The following is a 22,412-nucleotide window of genomic DNA, read 5'->3' as shown; positions in this document are numbered from 1 at the left end:
CATGGCGGCCCGGAGCGCCCCGAGCTGCCACCTGCGGCTCGAGTGGGTGTACGGCTACCGGGGCCACCAGTGCCGCAACAACCTCTACTACACCGCGGCCAAGGAGATCGTGTACTTCGTGGCGGGGGTCGGCGTGGTGTACAGCCCGCGGGAGCACCGGCAGAAGTTCTACCGCGGCCACAGCGACGACATCATCAGGTACGGGAGCGGGGCCCGCCGCCGCCAGCCCCGCAGTTGGCGCCTCCGCGTCCTCCCGGGCGCCGTGACAGCCCTGCGGGGAGCACCGCCGGGGTGGGGGGTCCGCCGCGGTCTAGTCCCGAGTCCGCGGGTCACCGCCCCGCCACCCCTCCCGGCCGGCCTGGGAACTGTCTCGGGTCTGTGCGGCATCCTCGAGTCCGCGGATCCACCGCGGTTTGACAGCTTCGTACACTTTCCCCCTCCATCCGAATTATAAAAACTGCGGAAAGGTTATTTTGGTATCACTTTATACCTTTACATCCCGCCACAGATTTCTTAATAAACGAATTCTTAAAGCGCCAGGGGAAAATCCTTTACCTAGTAAACAACTGGCCGAAGCATCCTGGAGGGCGCTGACCTTTTGGCCCTAACTACTAGTTCGGGATTCCCTGCCTGCTGCTATTAGATAGAAAAGGAACCGCTCAGCAGTGCGTTGGACTTAGTTAAGATTCACACACCCAAAGGCAGTTTTAGGCAGGTCTTATCCGAAGAAGGTGCTAAAAATAACTCCACTGATTTCCAATTCTCTTGTTCCACCTTCTTTAAAGTACTCCTAAGTAAGTTACTTTTGCATTTTTTCATTAAGTCACCATTTTGGGGGGGGGTATTTTTATTCTTTGTTGGAAGTTGTGCTTGTTTACGTTTCGTAAGTGAGCCATGTATTGGAAGTGTTATTTTCAATCAGTGTCTCAATGGAACTTTTGTGGTAAAGTTAAGAGCTCTAGAAATTATTCTGGGCCGCTGATTATTGCCTCAAGCACAGCATTTTTGTCCTTTACAGAGGAGAATATATTAAAAAACACTTTGAGAATGTGTGTGTGTGCTGCTTCTGGTTTTTTGTTTTTGAGACACAGTCTCCTTCTGTTGCCCAGGCTAGAATGCAGTGGCCAGACTGTCTAGCTCACTGTAACTTTGAACTTCTGGGTTCAGACTATTCTGTCTCAGTCTTCCAGTAGTGGGTACTACAGGTGCTTGCCATCACACCTAGCTGATTAAAAAATCAAACAAACAACATTTTAGGGAGGGAAGTGGGTCTTTGCTTGTCTTACACACCTGGCCTCAAATAGTCCTCCCACCTTGGCCTTTCAAAGTGCTGGAGTTGTAGGCATGAGCTCCCAGACCTAGCCACTCTGGTGTTTTAACAGAGATTCTATGATTGGTTTGGTTACTCAGTTTTATTCTGTCCTGTATGTTGCACAAGATTTAAATTGGGCATTTCAAATCCAATGTCTTCGTTTGACGTCTTGTAGGCAAGAAGTCCTGGTACTTTAATTCCCCAAATAGATTGTTCTTCTGTTTTGCATCTCTGTGCATCTATAATGTTATAATGTGTAACAGGGAAGAGGAGGCCTAGGACGAAGGTAAGAAAGGATGGAGTAAAGATAAGGATGGCAAAAATTGAGATTTTAGAATAGGAATGAGGCAGTGTTTATTTTTTAGACACTGAAGCAGGGGTTTTTTTTTAGACTGTACATATGTATCTGGTTGGAAAGGAAACTGACAAGTCATTTTCATTTTTCTCAAGTTAGGATTCTTTATGTAGTGGTGACTAGGGTTATAGACCTATTATAATCCAAATCACTGATGATAAAAACAAAGCAAACAAAATCTGTAGTAATTTTTTATCTTGTTATTAGTCATCCTACAGAGTTTACTCCAGTTTCTTGTCTTTTTCTAATCCTTTCAAGTCTCTCTCTTTTTCCACATTTTAGGAACCAGGCAGAGTAATTGCTTTATCTAGAAGCAGCAGCCTTGATTGAAGCCTTCCTCCAGACATTCAGTATGTTAGGTAGAATTCTGTTGAATTCAGGAAGGAAGGAGAGGGTAGGTGTGAAGGATTTTGAGGACTTCTTATGGTGTACTTGTACTGTTTTTACTCCTTGGTCCTTGTGGGAGCAGTATGGTACTAAGGCCTTCTGAAACTAGATGCAGTTTATTTGTTGGGGTGAATTATGTCTTTTATTTTTCTAGGAGTAACTAGAAGATATATTACATGTCACACTGCTTGAATCTTTATAGATGTAGTTCATTAAACTATATAGAAGATAATGCTTTTGCCTTTTTTAGTATAGTTACACATTTATCTCAAAATATTTCAAAATTATAAATATACTCTAATTTTGCCATAATTGCATGCCTATGATCCTGCAAATTACACACCTTAAAAGAACATGTAACAATGAAAGTGGTTTACTGAAAAATTACAATGAGGTAGTAAAATCTGAATCATACAGCATCTTGAAATTGGTGGCACAAATTTAATATGACTTAGCCGTCAAAGGTCTCTGGACATTTTATTTCAAGTAGTAACAACAGATCTTTCTGGTTTGTGAAATAGATCAAGCAAATATTAAAACCTCTAATTTTTTTTAGTTCGGTGTTTTACCTGTAAGTGTAGAAGCATTTCCAGTAATTTTTCAATTATGTCACAGCAAAAGATATAATATTCCTAAATGTGGTTCATGATGAAAAACAATGTGTTATAATTTTAGCCTTAGTAGTAAAAAGTCAGCGCTGTTATCATCATCTGTTTCCATGTTTGCTTGAAACTTACATAAAAACTTACTGGTCAAATACAACTTAGCTTGGGGTTAAGACTGTTACAGAATGAGAAGATCATTGTCCTTAGATTTTGAAAATGTAAGTATTAGATTGGTTGTAAAGACTGAATCACAACCAGTCTTTAATTTGCCTACTAGCTCTAGTACATTCTTATTGTCATCTAGGATTGCCAGTGGTGATGCCATGTGACATCATTTTCTCTGTGTTTCTTGTAGTTGTTTGTCTCCTTTTTGCCATACACCTGTGTATACTTCTCTGGTCATTTATCCTTTAGTTATATTTAGTCCAGTAACTGATTTATATAGAAATTAGCTTCAATGTCAGAAATAACACAGGACTTTTTTGGATCACTTTATTCTTTTTTCCCCCTGTGTCTCAAATTATATTGATTAAATTCTCTAGTGAGGGCGCAGTGCCCATAGCACAGTGGTTATGGCACTGGCCAAATACACCAAGGTAGGTGGGTGGGTTGGAACTTGGCCCAGGCCAGCTAACCAATGACAATTGCAACAAAAAAATGGCCGGGCATTGTGGTGGGCACCTGTAGTCACAGTTACTTGGGAGGCTGAGGCAAGAGAATCGCTTAAGCCCAAGAGTTTGAGGTTGCTGTGAGCTGTGATGCCATGGCACTCTACCAAGGGTGACATAGTGAGACTCTTGTCTCCAAAAAAAAAAAGAAGAAAAGAAAAGAAAATCTCTAGCAAGTAGGTATTTATGACAGGTTTGAGATTAAGTTATAAAATAGACTATTAGTTTTAGCATAAGATGCACATCTATAGCTTAGTCTACATTTTGAAACTTTTTCCAGTTTTCAAAAGAATATGATAGTTTTTAAACATTTGTTTTTCTTGTTACTGCCCATCAGCAATTTTTTGCAACTTATTCTTAAAGTATTGGATATTATTGACAGTTTTCAAATCATTTATGCCAGTCAAGACCATTGATGGATTGTAATTAACTTGATATATTTTGGTACTTGACTCTGATTACTTTATGGGCATAATCATCATTTTTTATGTATTTTATAGGTAAAGGATTTGACGTACTTTTTGTTTTAACATAGAGTATCTCACAAGATAGTGATAAGCTCAAATGACAATACAACTGAAGTATACCACATTATTTGGTTGCAGGTTAGAAGAATGATTATTATTCATTTCTTCTAGGTATGACTTTTTTAAAATTTAAGACAAAATGGAAGTTGTAGTAGCACTTCTCTTCAATAGTAGAGGATGGTGTTTTTAAGAAAGACAGCTGGTGGAGCCTCTCTATAATCTACTAACAGTGGTTTTTGACAGATCAGTATTTATAGTATAGAAATTTCGGAGGTGCTTATAGCTCAGTGGGTAGGGTGTCAGCCACATACACCCAGGCTGGCGGGTTTGAACCCGGCCCAGTCCAGCTAAACAACAATGAAAACAACAAAAAAGGCCAATTGTTGTGGTGGACGCCTGTGGTCCCAGCTACTTGGGGAGGCTGAGGTAAGAGAATCGCTTAAGCCCAATATTGGAAAAGCATTTCAAAATGTATGATGTTTCCATGGTGGATCAGTACTTTTTGCGTTTATGTACGTTCAGAGAAGCAACTTTTAAAGTCTGCCAGGAATTGCTGCAAATCTCCTTACAGTCTATTTAATGTTCATGATTTCCTAAACCTGGTTAATCATCAAAATTGTTTGAAAAGCCTTCTATTGATTTCTAGCTTTTTTCTCAGATGCACTAAATCAAAATTATGTAGGGGTGGCTCCCAGGAATTGGGTTTTTTTAAGTGCTTCAGATGATTCTATTTGGGAAACGGATTGACATCCTGCATCCCAAGTCTACCATTCTTCACATTTGCAATTTGTGAAATGCCTACAAATCCCCTTCCTCAAACTTAATACCAGAATTTTTCTTAAGAGTGTAATATCTAGAAGCAGTACTTCAGAAAGTATTAAAATACACGCAGATTTCTTAAAATGTCCCTATGTTTAAGTAACTAGAATTAGGTGGACTTAACTTTCACAGACTGTAGCAATTTTATTCAGTAAGATTTCACCTTTATGTGTCTGGATGTCAAAATATTTATGGTTATGTTTTAAATACTACATAATTAAAGGGATAATATTAAGAGATGTTGTTTTCAGGGAAAGGTAGGAATTAACTAGATTATAGTTGAAATTGTCATAAATATATAGTAATTATATCTTTATTCTTTATGTCTTTAGAAAAACCTAAATTTTAGATTTGTATTTTAATAACTACTTTCCTGTATTATTTTATAATGTTTTATGTGCAAATATGCAGACAACTAATAAAATATAGTGTTTAGGATATACAGTAAGGGAACCGTGGAATTCTTAGGAGCTCTTAAGAACTCACTATTATTTTAAGGTTTTCACACGTATTAAAGAAATGTTTACTGAGCATCTGTTTTATGCAAGGGTTCCTGCCTTAAGATACTCAGAGTTTGAAAACAAATCATCAAATAAAGAATCACTTAGAATACTATATATACTAGGGATAGGAATATACTAGTGTACCTGTGATATTGTATGTACCTGGGGATATAACAGTTCATGGTGATGATAATAAAATGCCTAAGCTGAGTGTTTAAGGAAATAGAAATAGGCATCAGAAGGAATGAAAGAAGGTATGGCATTCTGAGAAGAGGTAACATATGCATGGTTTGTGCTAAGAGACTATTTGAAAGAGTTTTTATACTCACTATCTTCAGTTCCTTTTCTCCCATCTACTCTTGGTTCTGTTTTCTTTCACCATATCAGTTCTTATTAAGGTCATCAGTGATCTCCATATTGTCAAATCCATTGGGCAGTTATCATTTCTCATCATCATTTGACTTAATTGGTCACTCCCTTAAGACACTTTTTTTTTTTTTTTTTGCAGTTTTTGGCCAGGGGTAGGTTTGAACCCGCCACCTCCAGCATATGGGACTGGCGCCCTACACTTTTGAGCCACAGGTGCTGCCCAAGACACTTTCTTAAGTGTCTGGGACACATCTATTTCTTGGTTTACTTATTCTTTCAGCAAATATTTATTAAACATCTATTATATGCCAGGGACTATTTTTAGCACTGGAGATATGGCAATGAGCCAAACAGATGACATTCCCTACCTTCAGCTTATTATCTACTGCGTGGGGAAATACAGAATAACCAAGGTAAATTGTGTATGTATAAATATATATATGTATAAACACACATGTGTGTATGCAAGCATATGTGTAGTTTGTGTGAAAGCTAAGGGGAAGAAATAGAAAATGAGAAACTGTTGGGAAGAGTTTATCAGTAGCGCATGCTAACCATTTGTGCAACTGGAGCTCTTTTTGGGAAGAGGTTAGATGCAAAGTCTGACAGGTTTGTGAACTCATCCTAGAAAAAGTGCTACATACCTCATTGCTGAATATCATTATGGTCATCAGATGGCCAAGGGGAGTACCTCAAAGGTAACTGTAGTGAAATTCAGCAACCAAGTATATAGCACTTTTTCTAGGATGACTTCCCAAACTTAATGGTCAGACCTTATAGGTATTTAGATACTGAGTGGCCAGGAAGGCCTTACTATGAAGGTGACACTTGAGAAGAGTCTTTGAGGTGAGGGAGCATTGTGTGTGGATATCTGCGGGAAGGCAATGTTAGGCAAAGGGACTGTCAAATAAATACAAATGCCCTACAGTGGAATGCCCAGTGTGTTTGAGGAACAGTAAGAAAGTTAGTGTGGCTGGACTGAAAATAGTAAGTAATGAAGTCTGATGAGGTCATAGTGGTGGGGTCAGATTGTATAGAGCCTTATAGGCTACTAAGAGGGCTTTGGCCTTCCGGTATGGCACTAGAAGTTATTACAACAATTTAATCAAATTAGTGACATAATTTGACATATAGTTTAACAAGGTCACTCTGGGTCCTATGTTGAGAACAGGCTGAAGGGGAAGGGGCAGGACAGAAGCAAGGACACCACTTAGGACAGCAGTCCCCAAATCTTTTTGGCACCAGGGACTACTTTCATGGAAGACAATTTTTCCATAGATAGGGGGTGTAGGGAGAGGGATCTGTTAGGAAGTGGAGCTCAGGTGGTGATGTCAGGGATGGGGAATGGCTATAAATACAGATGACTTCCCTTGCTTGCCCTGCTCTTCACCTTCCTTCTGTGTGGCCTAGTTCTTAACAGACCAAGGACTGGAACCTTTTTGGCACCATAGACCAGTTTCATGGAAGACAGTTTTTCCATGGATGGGGTGGAGAGATGGTGGGTGGAGGTAGGAGACAGCTTAGGTGGTGATGTGCAGCCTGGTTCCTAACAAGCCATGGACCAATACCTGTCTGGGACCCACATTTAGGGACCTTGATTTAGAAGACTATTCCATTCAAGAAGTACTGGTGGCTTGGACTATGGTGGTAACAGTGAAAGGCTCAAATTCTGTCTATGTTTTGAAGGTAGACGCAGCATGCTTTATTAATGGATCATATATAAATTGTGAGAGAGAAAATGATCAGTGATGATCATAGAGTTTTTGATTAACAGTTGGAAGAATGGAGGTGCTGGTTACTGAATTGGGAAAGACTTTTGGAATAGCAGCTTTTCTGTTTTGGAAGGAAGGGAGGATCAGAAACTCTGTTTTGGAAGTGTTAAACTTGAGATACCTAATCGATAACCAAATAGGATTGTAAATTAGATAGTTGAACATATATGTCTATAATTCAGGGAAGCAAGCTGGGCTGGTATAAATCAGCAAAAGTCATGAGTCTGGATGACATAACTGAGGAAATGAGTATAGATAGAAAAAAGATCTAAAAAATGGATTCCTCATGGTACTCCAACATTTTAATATAGGGGAGATGAAGAATTGACAAAAATGTGGCCAGAGAAGCAGGAGAAAAAACAAGAGAAGGTTGAGTCGTGGAAGTCAGATGAAGACAGTATTTCAAGGAGAAAGGAGTGATCAGCTGTATCAAGTAAGGTGAGGAATGCTTCACCTTATTGGAAGCCTTAACTGTTCGGAAATAATTGTAATCACAAGACTTCCCGGGAGACTGTATGTCCATGTGATTTGTTGGGGGCAGAAAGGTCAATGGTGATCATAGAGTTTTTGGTCAGAACATTTGGAAGAATGAAGTTGCTGGTTACTGAATTGAGAAAGACTATTGAAAGAAACTTTTTGGGAGGAAGGGAAGATCAGAAGCTCTGTATTGGAAGTATTACAGGGAAAGGAAGCAGGAAGAAGACAAAGGAATCATATCATTATTAGTACTCAAAACTAACCTCCTTCAAAATTTGTTTCAGGTGGTGCTTGTATCTCAGTGGGTAGGGTGCCGGCCACATACACCGAAGCCAGCGGTTCAAACCCAGCCCCAGCCAGCTAAACAACAATGACAACTGCAACAAAAATTGCTGGGTGTTTGTGGCGGGTGTCTGTAGTCTCAGCTACTTGGGAGGCTGAGGCAAGAGAATTGCTTAAGTCCAGGAGTATGAGGTTGCTGTGAGCTGTGACACCAAGGCACTCTACCGAGGGTGACATAGTGAGACTCTGTCTCAAAAAAAAAAAAGATTTGTTTCAATTTACAACTTATGTATCGATAAAAAAATTAGAAAAAATAGAAAAAAGGTTTCTTCCAGCAATTTGTCCTTTGCTTAGTTATTAAAAAATGGCACATGGCTGGCAGCTTTTAAGTTATTGTTATTCAAAAGTAGGGTCTTAAGACTAGCAACTTAGAATTACCAAACTTATTAGAAATACAAATTCTTTTGTCTCACCCCAGACCTACCAAATCAGAAATTCTAAGTATGGAGCCCAGCAGTCAGTTTTAATCACCTCCAGGTGATGTTAATATAGTCTAAAATTTGAGCACCATTGCCCTAGATCACTGATTCTCAGCCCTGGTTGCGTGATAGAATCATCTGGAGGGTTAAAACAAAATAGGCCCAGCACCTATAGCTCAAGTGGCTAAAGTGCCAGCCATATACACCAAAGCTGGCGGGTTTGAATCCAGTCCGGGCCTGCCAAACAATGACAACTCCAACAAAAAAATAGCTATGCGTTGTGGCAGGTGCCTGTAGTCCCAGCTACTTGGGAGGCTGAGGCAAGAGAATCGCTTGAGCCCAGGAGTTGGAGGTTGCTGTGAGCTGTGATGCCATGGCACTCTACCCAGGGCAATAGCCTGAGGCTCTGTCTCAAAAAACAAACAAACAAAATAAAATTGAACCTTACCCAAATAACTTCTGATTTATTTTGTTTAGGGTGGGGCCCAGGTATAGGTTCTTTGTTGCTGTTTGCTTCTGTTTTGAATTTTTAAGTTTCCAGATGATTCTAATATGAAGCTAGGGTTAATGAACCCTGCCTTAGATAAAGTAGTAATCCATGTTCAGCTAGGAGTCAACGTTAAAATAACTCGGGGTCTCACCAGATTCATTCACTTACTATTATGCATTATATAACAATGTGGATAATTTACCAAGTACTGGGACCTTTTAAATACATTGGGCCTTTGGACATCTTGTTTGGAGATTTATTACCAAAAGAGCAATCCTTGCTATGGTTTTCTATTGAAACCACTGCTCACTATCATCATGGACTAAAAAAAATACTGAAAGCTATCCTTCATTATCAGTCTAGAAAAATGCTCGAGCACGGGGGTCCTTGAAGGTCATAATTGTGTGCATAATTATTTTCATCCTGGATGGATATCATGTGGGTTCCGTTGTAACCCAGTGCCTCAAGTGATGTTTTCAGCAGACTCATGGAGTAATTGCAGTGGGTTTGACTGATAGATTTGGATCATGGAAAGCTCAAGACTGTCCATTAACAACTCTACATTTCAGAGCCAGAATCTATAGTTAGAAATAAATCAGCTATCCAATATATTAATACAGGGTGGCCACACAAACTATATGGCCACCCTATATTTGATGATATATTTGATGATATATGTAAATACTCATCAGAAGGACCTATCATCCCCACCTTATAAAAGACTCAGTGGATGTTTTTGCATAGACAGTTAAAAATAGTACCCTAAGGCTGGCCTCAGTTTCTCACCCTTATAATCCTAGCACTTTGGGAGGCTGAGGTGGGAAGATTGCTTGAGGCCAAGTTATGCAAGACCAGCCTGAACCCTGTATCTATGAAAAAACAGGAAAATTATCCAGGTGTAGTGACATTATTTAGCTATAGGTGCAGCTACTTGGGATTTTACATTTATCTGAGGCAGGAATACTTAAGAGTCTGGGAGTTTGAGGTTGCATTGAGCTATGATGATGCCACTGCACTCTACCCCAGTGACAGAGCAAGAGCTTGTCTTCTTCCCCTCAAAAGAAAAGCACTTTAGGTTTATGTCCAGTCAAAGCAAGGTACCTGGAATACTGTGTTTTGTATTGAGATTACATATTACCACTAACCAAGCATGAACTAGCCACAAACAGCTACCTAGCTTCCTTTAGTCCAGCAAGTATCCTCCTTCATGTCTTCAATATGGATCAATATTCTGAGACCACATAGGGCTGACAAGGGGTTGTACCTAGCTTGTAAAAAGAGGTTGGTGGCTTGGTGCTTGTGGCTGAAGTGGCTAAGGCGCCAGCCACATACACCTAAGGTGGCAGGTTCGAATCCAGCCTGGGCTCGCCAAATAACAATGACGGCTGCAAGCAAAAAATAGCTAGGAGTTGTGGCGGGCACAGGTGGTCCCAGCTACTTGGGAGGCGGAGGCAGGAGACTCACTTGAGCCCAGGAGTTAGTGGTTGCTGTGAGCTGTGATGCACTCTACCCAGGGGGACAGCTTGAGGCTCTGTCTCAAAAAAAAAAAAAAAAAAAAAAGAAGAAGAAGAAGTTGCCTCAACTACAGTAGAATAGAGTAGACTCTATTCTGATTAAAGGGTGGCATGTGGGATCACCATATTGGTCAAAAACAATAAGAGCTGGAACAAAAGCCGTAATAACTGTTGGATTTCCTATTTACAATATCATCCTCAGTTGACCAATATAATTTAAAGGTGGATTGTATTGTGAAAAGATCAAGTGAAATATAGTGCCTGCATTGTACAACACTGGCATGCAGATACATCTGAAGTAGTGAGCATGGGAGAAAAACACTAAATAATTGCTTAGTGTTGATTGACTGCTAGAATGAGAGGACATTCATGGGTATGGGACCAAAAGTGGACATTCTACCTTGGATGCATCTATTTTAGAGGTTATAGGCAGGCAATTCATAACACCACAAAATTCTTAATTTTTTTTTTTTTTCTGAGAATGGGCAGCTTATATGATATGCTGGATTGGCAAATAAGAGGTTATGTCATAGGGAAGTTAATTCAGATTTCACTCTAAAAGTTATCGTACTCTTCACAATGTGGGGATGAATACCTGATTTTACATTAATCTAGAGGGGGGGGAATACAGGAATAACACAGAGGGGTGGGTTGGATGTGAGATGAGGATTCTGGATTATACCATTCATTGCCAAGGTATGGATGGTGTCAATCTCTGAATAGGACTGAGAAATGGAGGGTCATAGTCATGTGTACTGGCAATAGTGAATGTGTAGTAGAACCTAGCTGAAATTAAAGGCCCATAAATAACCAATAGCAAGAGAAGTGTATATCTTAACCTGCTTTCTAGACAAGTTAGAAGAATTGCGCTATACAATTTCTATCCATCTCCTTGTCAGATAAATCCTGCTGCTCTTTCTGTCCTGGGAATAATGTACCTACTTCACTTCTTACCCAAAGAAGACATTCATTCCAAGCCTCAAATTCATTGAAATTTGTCTCTTTTCATGGCTTTGAAATTCTTTCTTTGTAAGAGATACTACTAGACACCACTGCCTTTGGTACAGAAAGTTGTGTTACATGTTAATTTCAGCATATGGGAGGTGATGACAGTTGCCAGGGATAGTTACTCTTAAGAATATTGTTTTTACTCAGTATAATACTGCTCATAGAATTATTTAACTTAGGCTCAGCGCCTGTGGCTCAAGTGGCTAAGGCGCCAGCCACATACACCTAAGGTAGCGGGTTCGAATCTGGCCCAGGCCCACCAAAAACAATGATGGCTGCAACCAAAAATAAAATAGCCAGGCGTTGTGGTGGGCGCCTGTGGTCCCAGCTACTTGGGAGGCGGAGGCAGAAGACTCGCTTGAACCCAGGAGTTGGAGGTTGCTGTGAGCTGTGATACCATAGCACTCTACCCAGGGGGACAGCTTGAGGCTCTGTCTCAAAAAAAAAAAAAAAAAGAATTATTTGACTTAGCCACAAGTGATGATGTAACCAGGCGTAACCCATTCAGTGTTACATCTTCATAGTAAAATGCATGTGATGAGAAAGAAGAGAAGTGGCAAGAATGAAATTTTAAGTTCGCTGAGAGAGCAGGAGGTAATTCCTAACCAGCAGTGGAAAGTAGAAGATCATTCTAAGTCTTGCAGTATACATGATAACTAACTACAGAGTTCACAAACTAGTCATCATTACTTGGTTGCAAAGGGACTTGCTTAACCCATGGATAGTGAACATAACACATATAACACCATAGATGGTGGCACTATTGACGTGGTAAGAAGTTTTATCTGGAAACTGGATGTTAGATTCAGATGACATGCATTTGCAAAAGAAAATTTTTGCAGTCAAGTAAAGAAACTATGTAGAAGTTTGAGGTCAACGTAATGGGAAGTGTGAGAGGTTTGGTAGGCTTCTTCTTAGAGGATTATTATTATATATTTAAAAGTAGTAATACATATTTATTATAGGAAAATGTTGCCCATAATCTTGCAATCTAGAGATACTGCTCTTGTGTTCTGGATTATTTCCTACTAAACATTTTTTGATGCATGTATTCTTAAGTAATTGAGGTCACACTGTATATAAAATTTGGATTTGCGCTCTTAATTTAACATTATAACATAAACTTTTCCTGGGGATATGAAAAATCCCCATAAGTTTTTATTTTTTTAAGAGACAAGGTCTCCCTTGTCTCTTGTGATGCCCAGGATGGAGTGCAGTGGCCAGTTACAAGTGTGACCCCACTACTGATTAACATGGGAGTTTTGACCTCCATTTCTGACGTGAGTTGGTTCATCCCTCATAGGGCAAACTGGTGGTCTCCTGCTCTCAAGAGGTCACCAAAGATACAGAGCTTAGTACAGACACCCAATTGGAATAGCACACTATAGCCTAGAACTCCTGGGCTCAAGTGAAGCCTCCCATTTCACCCTCTCAAAGTGCTGGGTTTACAGGTATGAGCTGCTACACCAGATTCCATTTCTTAAATGTTAGACATTTAAGTACTTTTCAAGTTTTTACTGTTAGAAAACATGATGCAGTGAAAAAAATTGCATATAGTGATTTTTCTGTAGTGGGGGATTATTTTATTCAAAAAATTTTAACACTGTTTCCTTGGAAACTCAGTTAACAAATATTAATTGAATACTTCCTGTGTGCCAGGATATAATATGAACAAAAAGGACGGTTTTGGGGCGGCATCTGTGGCTCAAAGGAGTAGGGCATCAGCCCCATATGCCGGAGTGGTGGGTTCAAACCCAGCCCTGGCCAAAAAAAAAAAAAAAGGACAGTCTCTGTCCTATTGAAGTATACATACTAATGGGGACATATAAGATAATAACTCTATAATAGTAATTTTAGATTGTTGATAACTACCATAAATAAATTAGGATAATGGGGCATGGCACAGCCACTCATGCCTGTAATCCCAACACTTTGGGAGACTGAAGTGGAAGGATTACTTGCAGCCTGGAGTTTAAGACCACCTGGGTAACATGGCTCTGTCACTATAAAAATTTAAAAAATTAGCCATTTGTTGTGGTGCATTTCTGCATAGCCAAGAGCTACTCAGGAGGCTGAGACTGGAGGTTTGCATGCGCTCAAGAGTTGGAGGCTGCAGTGAGCTATGATAGTGCCACTGTACTCCACCCTGAGTGACAGATTAAGACCCTGTCTGTGAATGAATGAATATAATGCATAGAATATATTGACATTCTTAGTGATTAGGGAAGTTTTCTCTGAATAAGTTAACTTTGACTTAAGCATGAATGATATTAATAAGGCAAAGATTTGGAAAAATCATTCTAGACAAAGACTGTGAGAGCATAATGGGTTTGGCCTTTTTAAGGGACAGAAAGGCCAATGTGACTGGAACATGATGAATAAGAGGAAAAATGGTAGAAGTTAAAAGAAGTAGATGAGGGCATATTTTATAGAGCATTGTAAATGCCATCCCAGGTAGCTTAGGTTTTACTCTAACTTGATGGCAGCTACTGGAGGATTTTAATCAAGTGAATGAAAGTATCAGAATTACATTGTTTTAACACAGCGGTTCTCAACCTGTGGGTCGCAACCCTTTCGCTTTTCACAGAGGTTGCTTAAGACCATTGGAAAACACATATTTCCGATGGTCTTAGGAACTGAGATGCCGCTCCTGGTGTGGGGGGGGTCACCACAACATAAAGAACTGTATTAAAGGGTTGCAGCATTAGGAAGGTTGAGAACCGCTGTTTTAACAGATCACTCTGGCTACACTGAAAAAGCTCTAAAGGGAAGCAATAGAGGAAGAAATGTGGGTAGTCAGAAGGCTACTGAAGTAGTTCTGATTTAAGAGGAATTCTAGCCCACATTAAGATTGTAGCAGAGATGAGGGTGGTGATAGAGTCAGTACTACTGGCCAGGCGTCCCAAACTACAGCCTGTGAGCCACATGCAGCCTGCCTAGGACATTTATCTGGCCTGCCATGTGTTTTTGCTGCTGCTGCCTGTCCTGATTAACAGCAGACTTGTCCTGGGGCCTGCAGTCCGGCCCTCCAACAGTCTGAGGGACAGTGAACTGGCCCGCTGTTTAAAAAGTTTGAGGACCCCTGCTACAGGCAAACGGAATGCATGCGATGAGTGTGGAAAAGAGAAATGGCAAGAATGAAGTTTAGATTCTTAGGCTGAGCAAGTGAATAGATAGATGGTAATCCATTTACTAAGGTGAGAAGGAGACTGAGACAGTGACAATGGAGGAAATAAAATTCTCTTTTGGATATATTAAATTTGAGATGCCTATCCATTGCTGTGACCTAGAAATATAAATTTCAGGGTTATCACTGTATATTTGCATTATTAGGTTAAGGAAGTTCTCTTCAACTTTAGTTTGATGTGTGTTTTTATCATGAAAGGGGTAGGATTTTGTCAGATGATTTTTCTGAGTCTAGTGAGATGAACATATATGTTTTTCATTCTGTGAATATGCTATAATGGTTGTTGTTGTTGTTGTTTTTTTTTTGAGATGGAGTCTCACTCTGTTGCCCTGGGTAAAGTACAATGGCATCAGCCTAGCTCACAACAGCCTCAAACTCTTGGCCTCAAGTGATCCTCTTGACTGTAGGCACCTGCTACAATGCCTGGCTAGTAGTTTTCTATTTTTAGTAGAGATAGGGTCTTGCTCTTGCTCAGGCTGGTCTTGATCTCTTGAGCTCAAGCAGTCTGCCCACCTCCGCCTCCCAGAGTGCTAGGTTTATAGATCTGAGTCACTATGGCTGGCTTATTTGTTGATTTTAATGTCAAACTAACCTTGTATTCCCACTCATGTTCTCTCCCACTGGTTACTCATTTAGTATTTCCTGACGTGGTGAATGGCTCCTCCAAACCATTCAAATGCCCAAACCAGGAACCTGAGAGTTGTCTTAGACCTTTTTCTTTCCTTTATTTTCTGCATCCAGTCTGTTGATTCTATTTATTGCTTCTTCCTAATTTTTCCCATTTAAATTTATCCTCTACCCTGATGCCAGGAGTTTTTTTTTTTTTTTTAATCTCAAAGGCAAATCTGATATTCTAAATCTACTTACAGAAAAATTTATCAAATGGAAATTTATATTTGTTCCTTGCCTTCTGCCGATGTACATTATGTAAACAATTGGTTAACTCTTTGAATTATTTTTAAAAACTTACATTACTTTCTATGAATTTAGGTGATGGGATTTGTAACTTAAGTGTTAATGTTCTAGGAGGAATGCTACTAACTGTTCTTTTTGCACATTAATACTTGATCTAACTTTATCCAATAAAAAGGAATAGTAAAAGGAAGAAAAAGCTTAAAAACAGGTAAATACCAAATGAGAAAATGGCCTGTGGTAGGGTTGCTGCTACCCTGTTGCTGTGGTTCAATTGATCCCTTATGAGAGTTCTTTTCTTGAGAAATTTACACACACTATATAAAATTACAGGTATCATGATAGCTATAATTACTTAATCAGGTATACTATTGAAGTAGCAACTCTTAGCATGGATTTTTATGTTATTTATTTTAAATCCAAATTGTATAAAGTTGATAAATAATTAAAGTCTAATGTTCATATTGGTATATATAAATGCTGTGTATACCAAATACTATAACAACTCTTTAAACAATTTTTAAGTCTTATTTGTTTATTTCTTTATTTTGCAGCCTTGCATTACATCCTGAAAGAGTATTGGTAGCAACAGGTCAAGTTGGGAAAGAGCCTTATATCTGTGTTTGGGATTCATACACTGTGCAGACCATGTCAGTTCTAAAGGATGTTCATACACATGGTATAGCTTGCTTAGCATTTGACTTGGATGGACAGGTATGTGGTAATTTTTTTCCTTTTTCTAAATTATGTTTTTTAAATGTGTACTATAAATATTAAATAGGAAAGCAACTGATGAAAAGTATTTGTTTATTCAGGGTGGAAGTGAGTAGGTGGAATGGGTAGTTAATGTATATAAGAAAAATAAGAACAGGAAATTTTTATTTCATTATCTCAAGAACTTTCTCAATTGAATTATTACCTTGAAAGCCAAAGAGATTCTGATTTAGTAGAATATTACTTGGTTATTATAGAAAAATTTATGTATAACTCTTTTCCAGGTTAGGTATTTTGATAGCACAGATGGAAGATGCCTTAGGAAAATTAAGTTTCTCTAAGTAGAGCTTTTTGTATTTTCATTTCATTTACTTTAAAGGATATCTGTTATTGTTATCTTTTTTATTGAATAGACTGAGATAATTCCTATAATATAAGCTATTTTTATACAAAATCAAAGTTCAAAAGAAGGGATATAATTGTCATTCTATTGACTAATCAGTTGCAAATTATCATCTACTTCTAGTCAATGATTTTTATAAAGTTAAATAAGCCAAGAACTTTTCTGGGGTGCTTTTGTGGAAGTTGTTATAATTAAAATATATTTTAAATTTTACCAGTAAGAAGTTGGATTTTGCAGGTGTGGTTAATTTATGGTCTTCAAAATTAGGCTTTAAAATCATTTTAATTTTTAGAAAAAATTAAGTTATCTGCTTTTCAGTTCATAAAATTAATTTTGTATATCTAGATTTTATAGAAACAGATTACAGTGTGTCCTAGTCCCTTGAAAATGATAACCAGTAAATTGTTTGTATGCACATATATTCTTTACTCTAAGGAATAGCTAATTTGTTTGAATAAGTGTAAGTTATTCTTTCTGACAAGAGATGACTTTCTAGTAAGGGATCTGTAAAGCCTCAGTTGGAACCTCTTAATTGGGGTAGAATGTTCTTTAGGTTTAATATGATCATATCATGGTGATTGTCAATTGCAGAAACTTGATTCGTCTCTTGCTGTTATCTTCAATATACTCATAATTTCATTTTCTTTTTTAAGGAAAAAGAATAATGTTTTTACCTACTTTATAGGACTATAAAATATAAAACCTGCAAAGTTTTTTTGAAGACATAATTTATCATTTAAGAAGATTTATGAAACTCAAAATATTTTAGGCGGTGCCTGTGGCTCAGTGAGTAGGGCACCAGCCCCATATACCAAGGGTGGCAGGTTCGAACCTGGCCCAGACCAAATTACAACAAAAAAATAACCGGGCATTGTGGCGGGCGCCTGTAGTCCCAGCTACTTGGGAGGCTGAGGCAAGAGAATTGCTTGAGCCCAAGAGTTTGAGGTTGCTGTGAGCTGTGATGTAACAGTACTCTACTGAGGGCAACAAAGTGAGACACTGCCTCTTAAAAAAAAATTTTTAGTTGTATGTATCTATACTTCTTACCTTTCAGATTTCTCTTCCTAAGTGTACTATACTGCATTGCTGTGGAATTTCTTTTAGACGTATATATCCATGGAGAAATCACACCCATGGCTTTTACTAGTTGAAAGCTTTTAATTTTGCTTATTTTGAACAACTTATAAGAAAAGTCTTACGTACATGTATCTTATCATTATAGATCTTCAGGAGAACATGTTGCTTAAAATTTTAAGATTATAAAAACATAGTAGCTAAAAGATGTTGTGCACATAGTAAATGCCAGGCATTATGCTAAGCCTGCATTATCTCTTTTAATCCTCACATCAAACTTATGAAATAGATACTACTATTATCTCTATTTTACAGATAAAGAAACTGAGACTTAGAGAGGTTAAATAACTTGCCCCAGGTTACACAGCTAGTAAATGGAGCCAGAACGGGAACCCAGGTCAGTTATACTCCAAAGCTCATGTTTTTAACAGCAATGCTTTACTGCCTCCCAAACATGTAACTTAGGAGGTAGTTATTTATACTTCAAAAGGAATTCATCTATTTTAAGTATAGCTAAAGTTAAAATGTAAGGAACCGCTACCAATTGAAGATTAAGAATATCTCAAATTATGGTAATGAAAAATGCTTTAACTGAAAAAATATATTTGAGAGAACATATCTATTTGCTTATATCTATCAACTGTTTAGGGGATACCAAGTAGGAAATAGTGTATAAGTTTTGCATTTTCTACTATATTTGAAACTATAAGTGATCATTTAAGATTTATCCAATGAATGAGTTTCTCAGTTGGTGGTAATGCTGAATGTTCTTTTTCCAGTGGCTTTCGTCTAATGAATTGAATGGAATACACTAATACTGGCATTCTGCCTTATTGAAAATAATTAGGGCCAGAAAAGGCTATTTATATAAATTCATGACAAACAGAGACTAAAATTTTATCGTAAATGGGAGAGAGGATAAATTTAACTGGTACTTTATCTTGAAAATATAACCATAATTTATAAAAACATTTCTCAAAATTAATAAAGTCTAAGTTACAGTTAGAACTCTGCTGCTTATAGAATTAACTAGGAATACATTTTTTTAACTTAATTTTGTCAGTTACATGTTAGTACAAAATAAAATGCTTCAATTTACCTTTGACTTTTGGCATGTGATTATAAAGACAGCCATTTTTGCAAAAATTAGAGGGTAGGTTTACTGGTTTTTCCAAGGAGCTTTTTAGTAATCTCTCAATATCTAGACATACCTCAAGGACCTGTTTTATTCTTCTTGAATTTTGTTCTCTTATTGCTCTGCTAGATCCTAACTTCTAAAGGCTTTATGCATAGTTTGACCAGTATTTTACTCCATTAAGCCCTCTATCTTCTGTAAACTTTGTGATTTTACTTTGTAACATTGTAATGGTTAATTCTTATATAATAACACTGAGATCATAAGGACTGCCATACTAGAATCTTTTAACTTTAATTTTCCTTTATTTAAATATTGTTTCATAATTTCAGGAACTCATAGGATGTGTCTAGTGTGTATTAGGACATTTTTCTTATTTATTTGGTGCGCTAGAATTTTTGTATAGATATTCAATTAATGGATACAAATAAGGGAATAGGATCTGGGAAGGAATCCTCCTATAGAATCTGGGAGGAATTTGGGAAGCTGGATAGAGGATTTTTGTCTGGTTTTCCTTCTTCCTCTTTGATTCTTACTTTGTTGTTATCTTTATTTTATTTTAATTAAATTTTGTTTAATGGGATCTGGGAGTTCTCTTTGTGTTTCCCTGGCCAGACTGAAACTCCTAGGCTCAAGTGATCCTCTTGCTTTAGACTCCAGAGTAGCTAGTAATATAGGCCTGTACCACCATGCCTGGCTTTTTACTTATCTTTAAAGGAAACTCTCCTTCTGTCTGTCTACTTCTTAAATGTGGGTGTTCTTAGGGAGTCTCTGGCTTTGTTTTCTTTTCTTTTCTTTTTACTTACTTTCTGTAGGTGATTATTACGGCCCATGACTTTAACATCCATATCAATTAATAATGACTCTGAGTTCTCTCTTCAGCTCCAAATAATCCCCTTAAATGTCCTATAGATACTCTATATACATTTAAAACTGAATTCTCTCTTTATCTTAACTCTATCAAAAACCAAAACCCAATGTTCCTTCTGACTTCTAACTTACCTCTCCAGCCTTGCCTCTTGCCAGTTCCAGGTTGGTACTTTGCCCTTCAGCCACAATGAATTACTGGCATTTTCTCAAAAGCACCATGATCTCTGTTATCTAGAGGTCTCCTTGGTCTGAAATGTACTTTCTACTAATTTTCTACCAGACTGTCTCTTATTTTGTCTCCTAAGATATAAGTTACATATCACTTTTGCTGGAAAATTTTTTCTTCATCCTCACCTATCTAAGCTGGCTTATATGTGAGAAAAAAATGATAAAGTAAAAAATGATAGAATGCTCGGTGCCCATAGCACAGTGGTTATGGCGCCTGCCACATACACCTAGGCTGGAGGGTTCGAACCCAGCCCGGGCCAGCTAAACAACAATGACAGCTGCAACAAAAATAGCTGGACATTGTGGCAGGAGCCTGTAGTCCCAGCTACTTGGGAGGGTGAAGCAAGAGAATCACTTAAGCCCAAGATTTTGAGGTTGCTGTGAGCTGTGACACCATAGCACTCTACTGAGGGCAACATAGTGAGATTCTGTCTCAAAACCAAAACAAAACAAAAAATGATAGGAATCTAGAAGAGATAGCATAAGCTTTGTTGTTTCTACTTCTTCCTGTCTGTTGTTGTGTAACCTATGCTTGGGGAGGTCAATTTGAGCCAAGATATGTTTATCAAGACTACAGAGGAAGGGCTCCCAGGTCTACTTTGTTTCTGTCTTTACAGAGCTATACTTTGAGATTCTATTTAGGTGTGTGGAGTTTTAAAGCTTTTGGTTAATTGTGGTTGCTGTGTGTATATGATGACCTGAGCCACAGGAAAGAGGAATTAACAGAAATGACAGTGCCCTTCTAGCTGTTCCTCACTTCATACCTGTCTTGTGAAATTCTAATCTCTATGCAGTATGCAAGAGGTAGATATTTTTGTTCTCGTTGCTGATACGAATATGTGAACCATGATTTACTTCAGTAAGTCAATCATTTTCTCCTGTTCTCTAGGTTTTCTGGTGAAATTACGGGATTTCAGGGAGAATCTTAGGAAACTTTATTCTGTATCTTTTTTTTTTTTTTTTTTGAGACAGCCTCAAGCTGTCCCCCTGGTAGAGTGCCGTGGCATTACAGCTCACAGCAACCTCCAACTCCTGGGCTCAGGCGAGTCTCCTGCCTCCGCCTCCCAAGTAGCTGGGAACACAGGTGCCCGCCACAACGCCCGGCTGTTTTTTGGTTGCAGCCGTCGTTGTTGTTTTGGCGGGTTCGGGCTGGGGATTCGAACCCGCCACCTTAGGTGTACGTGGCTGGCGCCTTAGCCGGTTGAGCTATAGGCGCCGAGCTGATTCTGTATCTTTTTATGTAAATTATTCATTCTGCCCATTTTTGGAGTTTCTATAGTAATTCTACTTTGTAGAAACTATTTCTAACTGGGTTCTAGATAGCATTTCTTCTCAGCAACAGGTAGAGGGCATGGCCTCCTAAAACTAATTAAGGTTATGGTAAACTAATAGTAGTAATGATAATAATGACAGCAAACATTTATATAACATTAAACTATGCCAGGTACTCTTCTAACATCTTTAAATATGTGTATATATATGTTAGTTATCGTATTACCCTGTGAAGTGCTTTTATTTACTCCCATAGAGTAGGTGAGGAAAATAAGATACAGAAAAGGCTAAATAACTGCCCAAAGTCATCCAGCCAGTAAGAGATGGTGTTTAAACCTAGGCAGTCTGGTACTAGAATCTATGCTCTAAACCATCGTTTGGTAGACTTTTTATAACAAATGAGATAGTAAATATTTTAAGCTTTGTGGGCCATATGGTCTTTGTTGTAGCTACTTAGCTCTGCATTATAGTGTGAAAAAGGACAGTGCATGAAAGAATGGGTATGCTGTATCCCAGTAAAACTTTATTTACAAAAACAGGGTAAAGGGAGGATTTGGCCTGAGAGTTGTAGTTTGCTGACCCCTGTTCTAAACCAGTACTTTTCAGAGTGTGTGCTGTGCATTGTTCCTCACATTTTTCTTTCTTTCTTTTTTTTTTTTTTTGAGACGGAGCCTCAAGCTATCCCCCTGGGTAGAGTGCCATGGCCTCACAGCTCACAGCAACCTCCAACTCCTGGGCTCAAGCGAGTCTCCTGCCTCTGCCTCCTAAGTAGCTAGGACTACAGGTGCCCACCACAAAGCCCGGCCATTTTTTGGTTGCAGCCATCATTGTTGTTTGGCGGGGCCAGGCTGGGAATTTGAACCCGCCACCTTAGGTGTATGTGGCTGGCACCTTAGCCGATTGAGCCACAGGCGCCGAGCCTCCTCACATTTTTCTTGTGATTTCTTCTTTGACCCTTCACTTACTTAGAAGTATATTGTTAATTTCCAAATATTTGGGGGATTTTCTGGATAACTTTCTGTTATGCTAATTTAAGTTTTTTTTTTTTTT

General features: G+C 38.5%; 1 protein-coding gene across 1 annotated transcript in view; it reads left to right on the top strand.

Annotated features, from left to right (window-relative positions):
• The first annotated feature begins 1 nt into the window (after position 1).
• EML5 (echinoderm microtubule associated protein like 5) overlaps positions 2 to 22,412 on the top strand; it is a 167,328-nt gene continuing 144,917 nt past the window's right edge. Inside the window, exons 1-2 of the mRNA XM_012803403.2 lie at positions 2 to 198; positions 16,221 to 16,380. Coding sequence (XP_012658857.1) covers positions 2 to 198; positions 16,221 to 16,380 — 357 coding nt within the window. The remainder of the gene's footprint in view (positions 199 to 16,220; positions 16,381 to 22,412) is intronic.

The sequence above is a fragment of the Otolemur garnettii genome, unplaced genomic scaffold, assembly GCF_000181295.1.
Source record: "Otolemur garnettii isolate 467f Iridium unplaced genomic scaffold, OtoGar3 scaffold00020, whole genome shotgun sequence".
NCBI lineage: Eukaryota > Metazoa > Chordata > Mammalia > Primates > Galagidae > Otolemur > Otolemur garnettii.
Note: the sequence above shows the minus strand (reverse complement) of the source record. Positions and strands in the feature narration are given on the sequence as shown.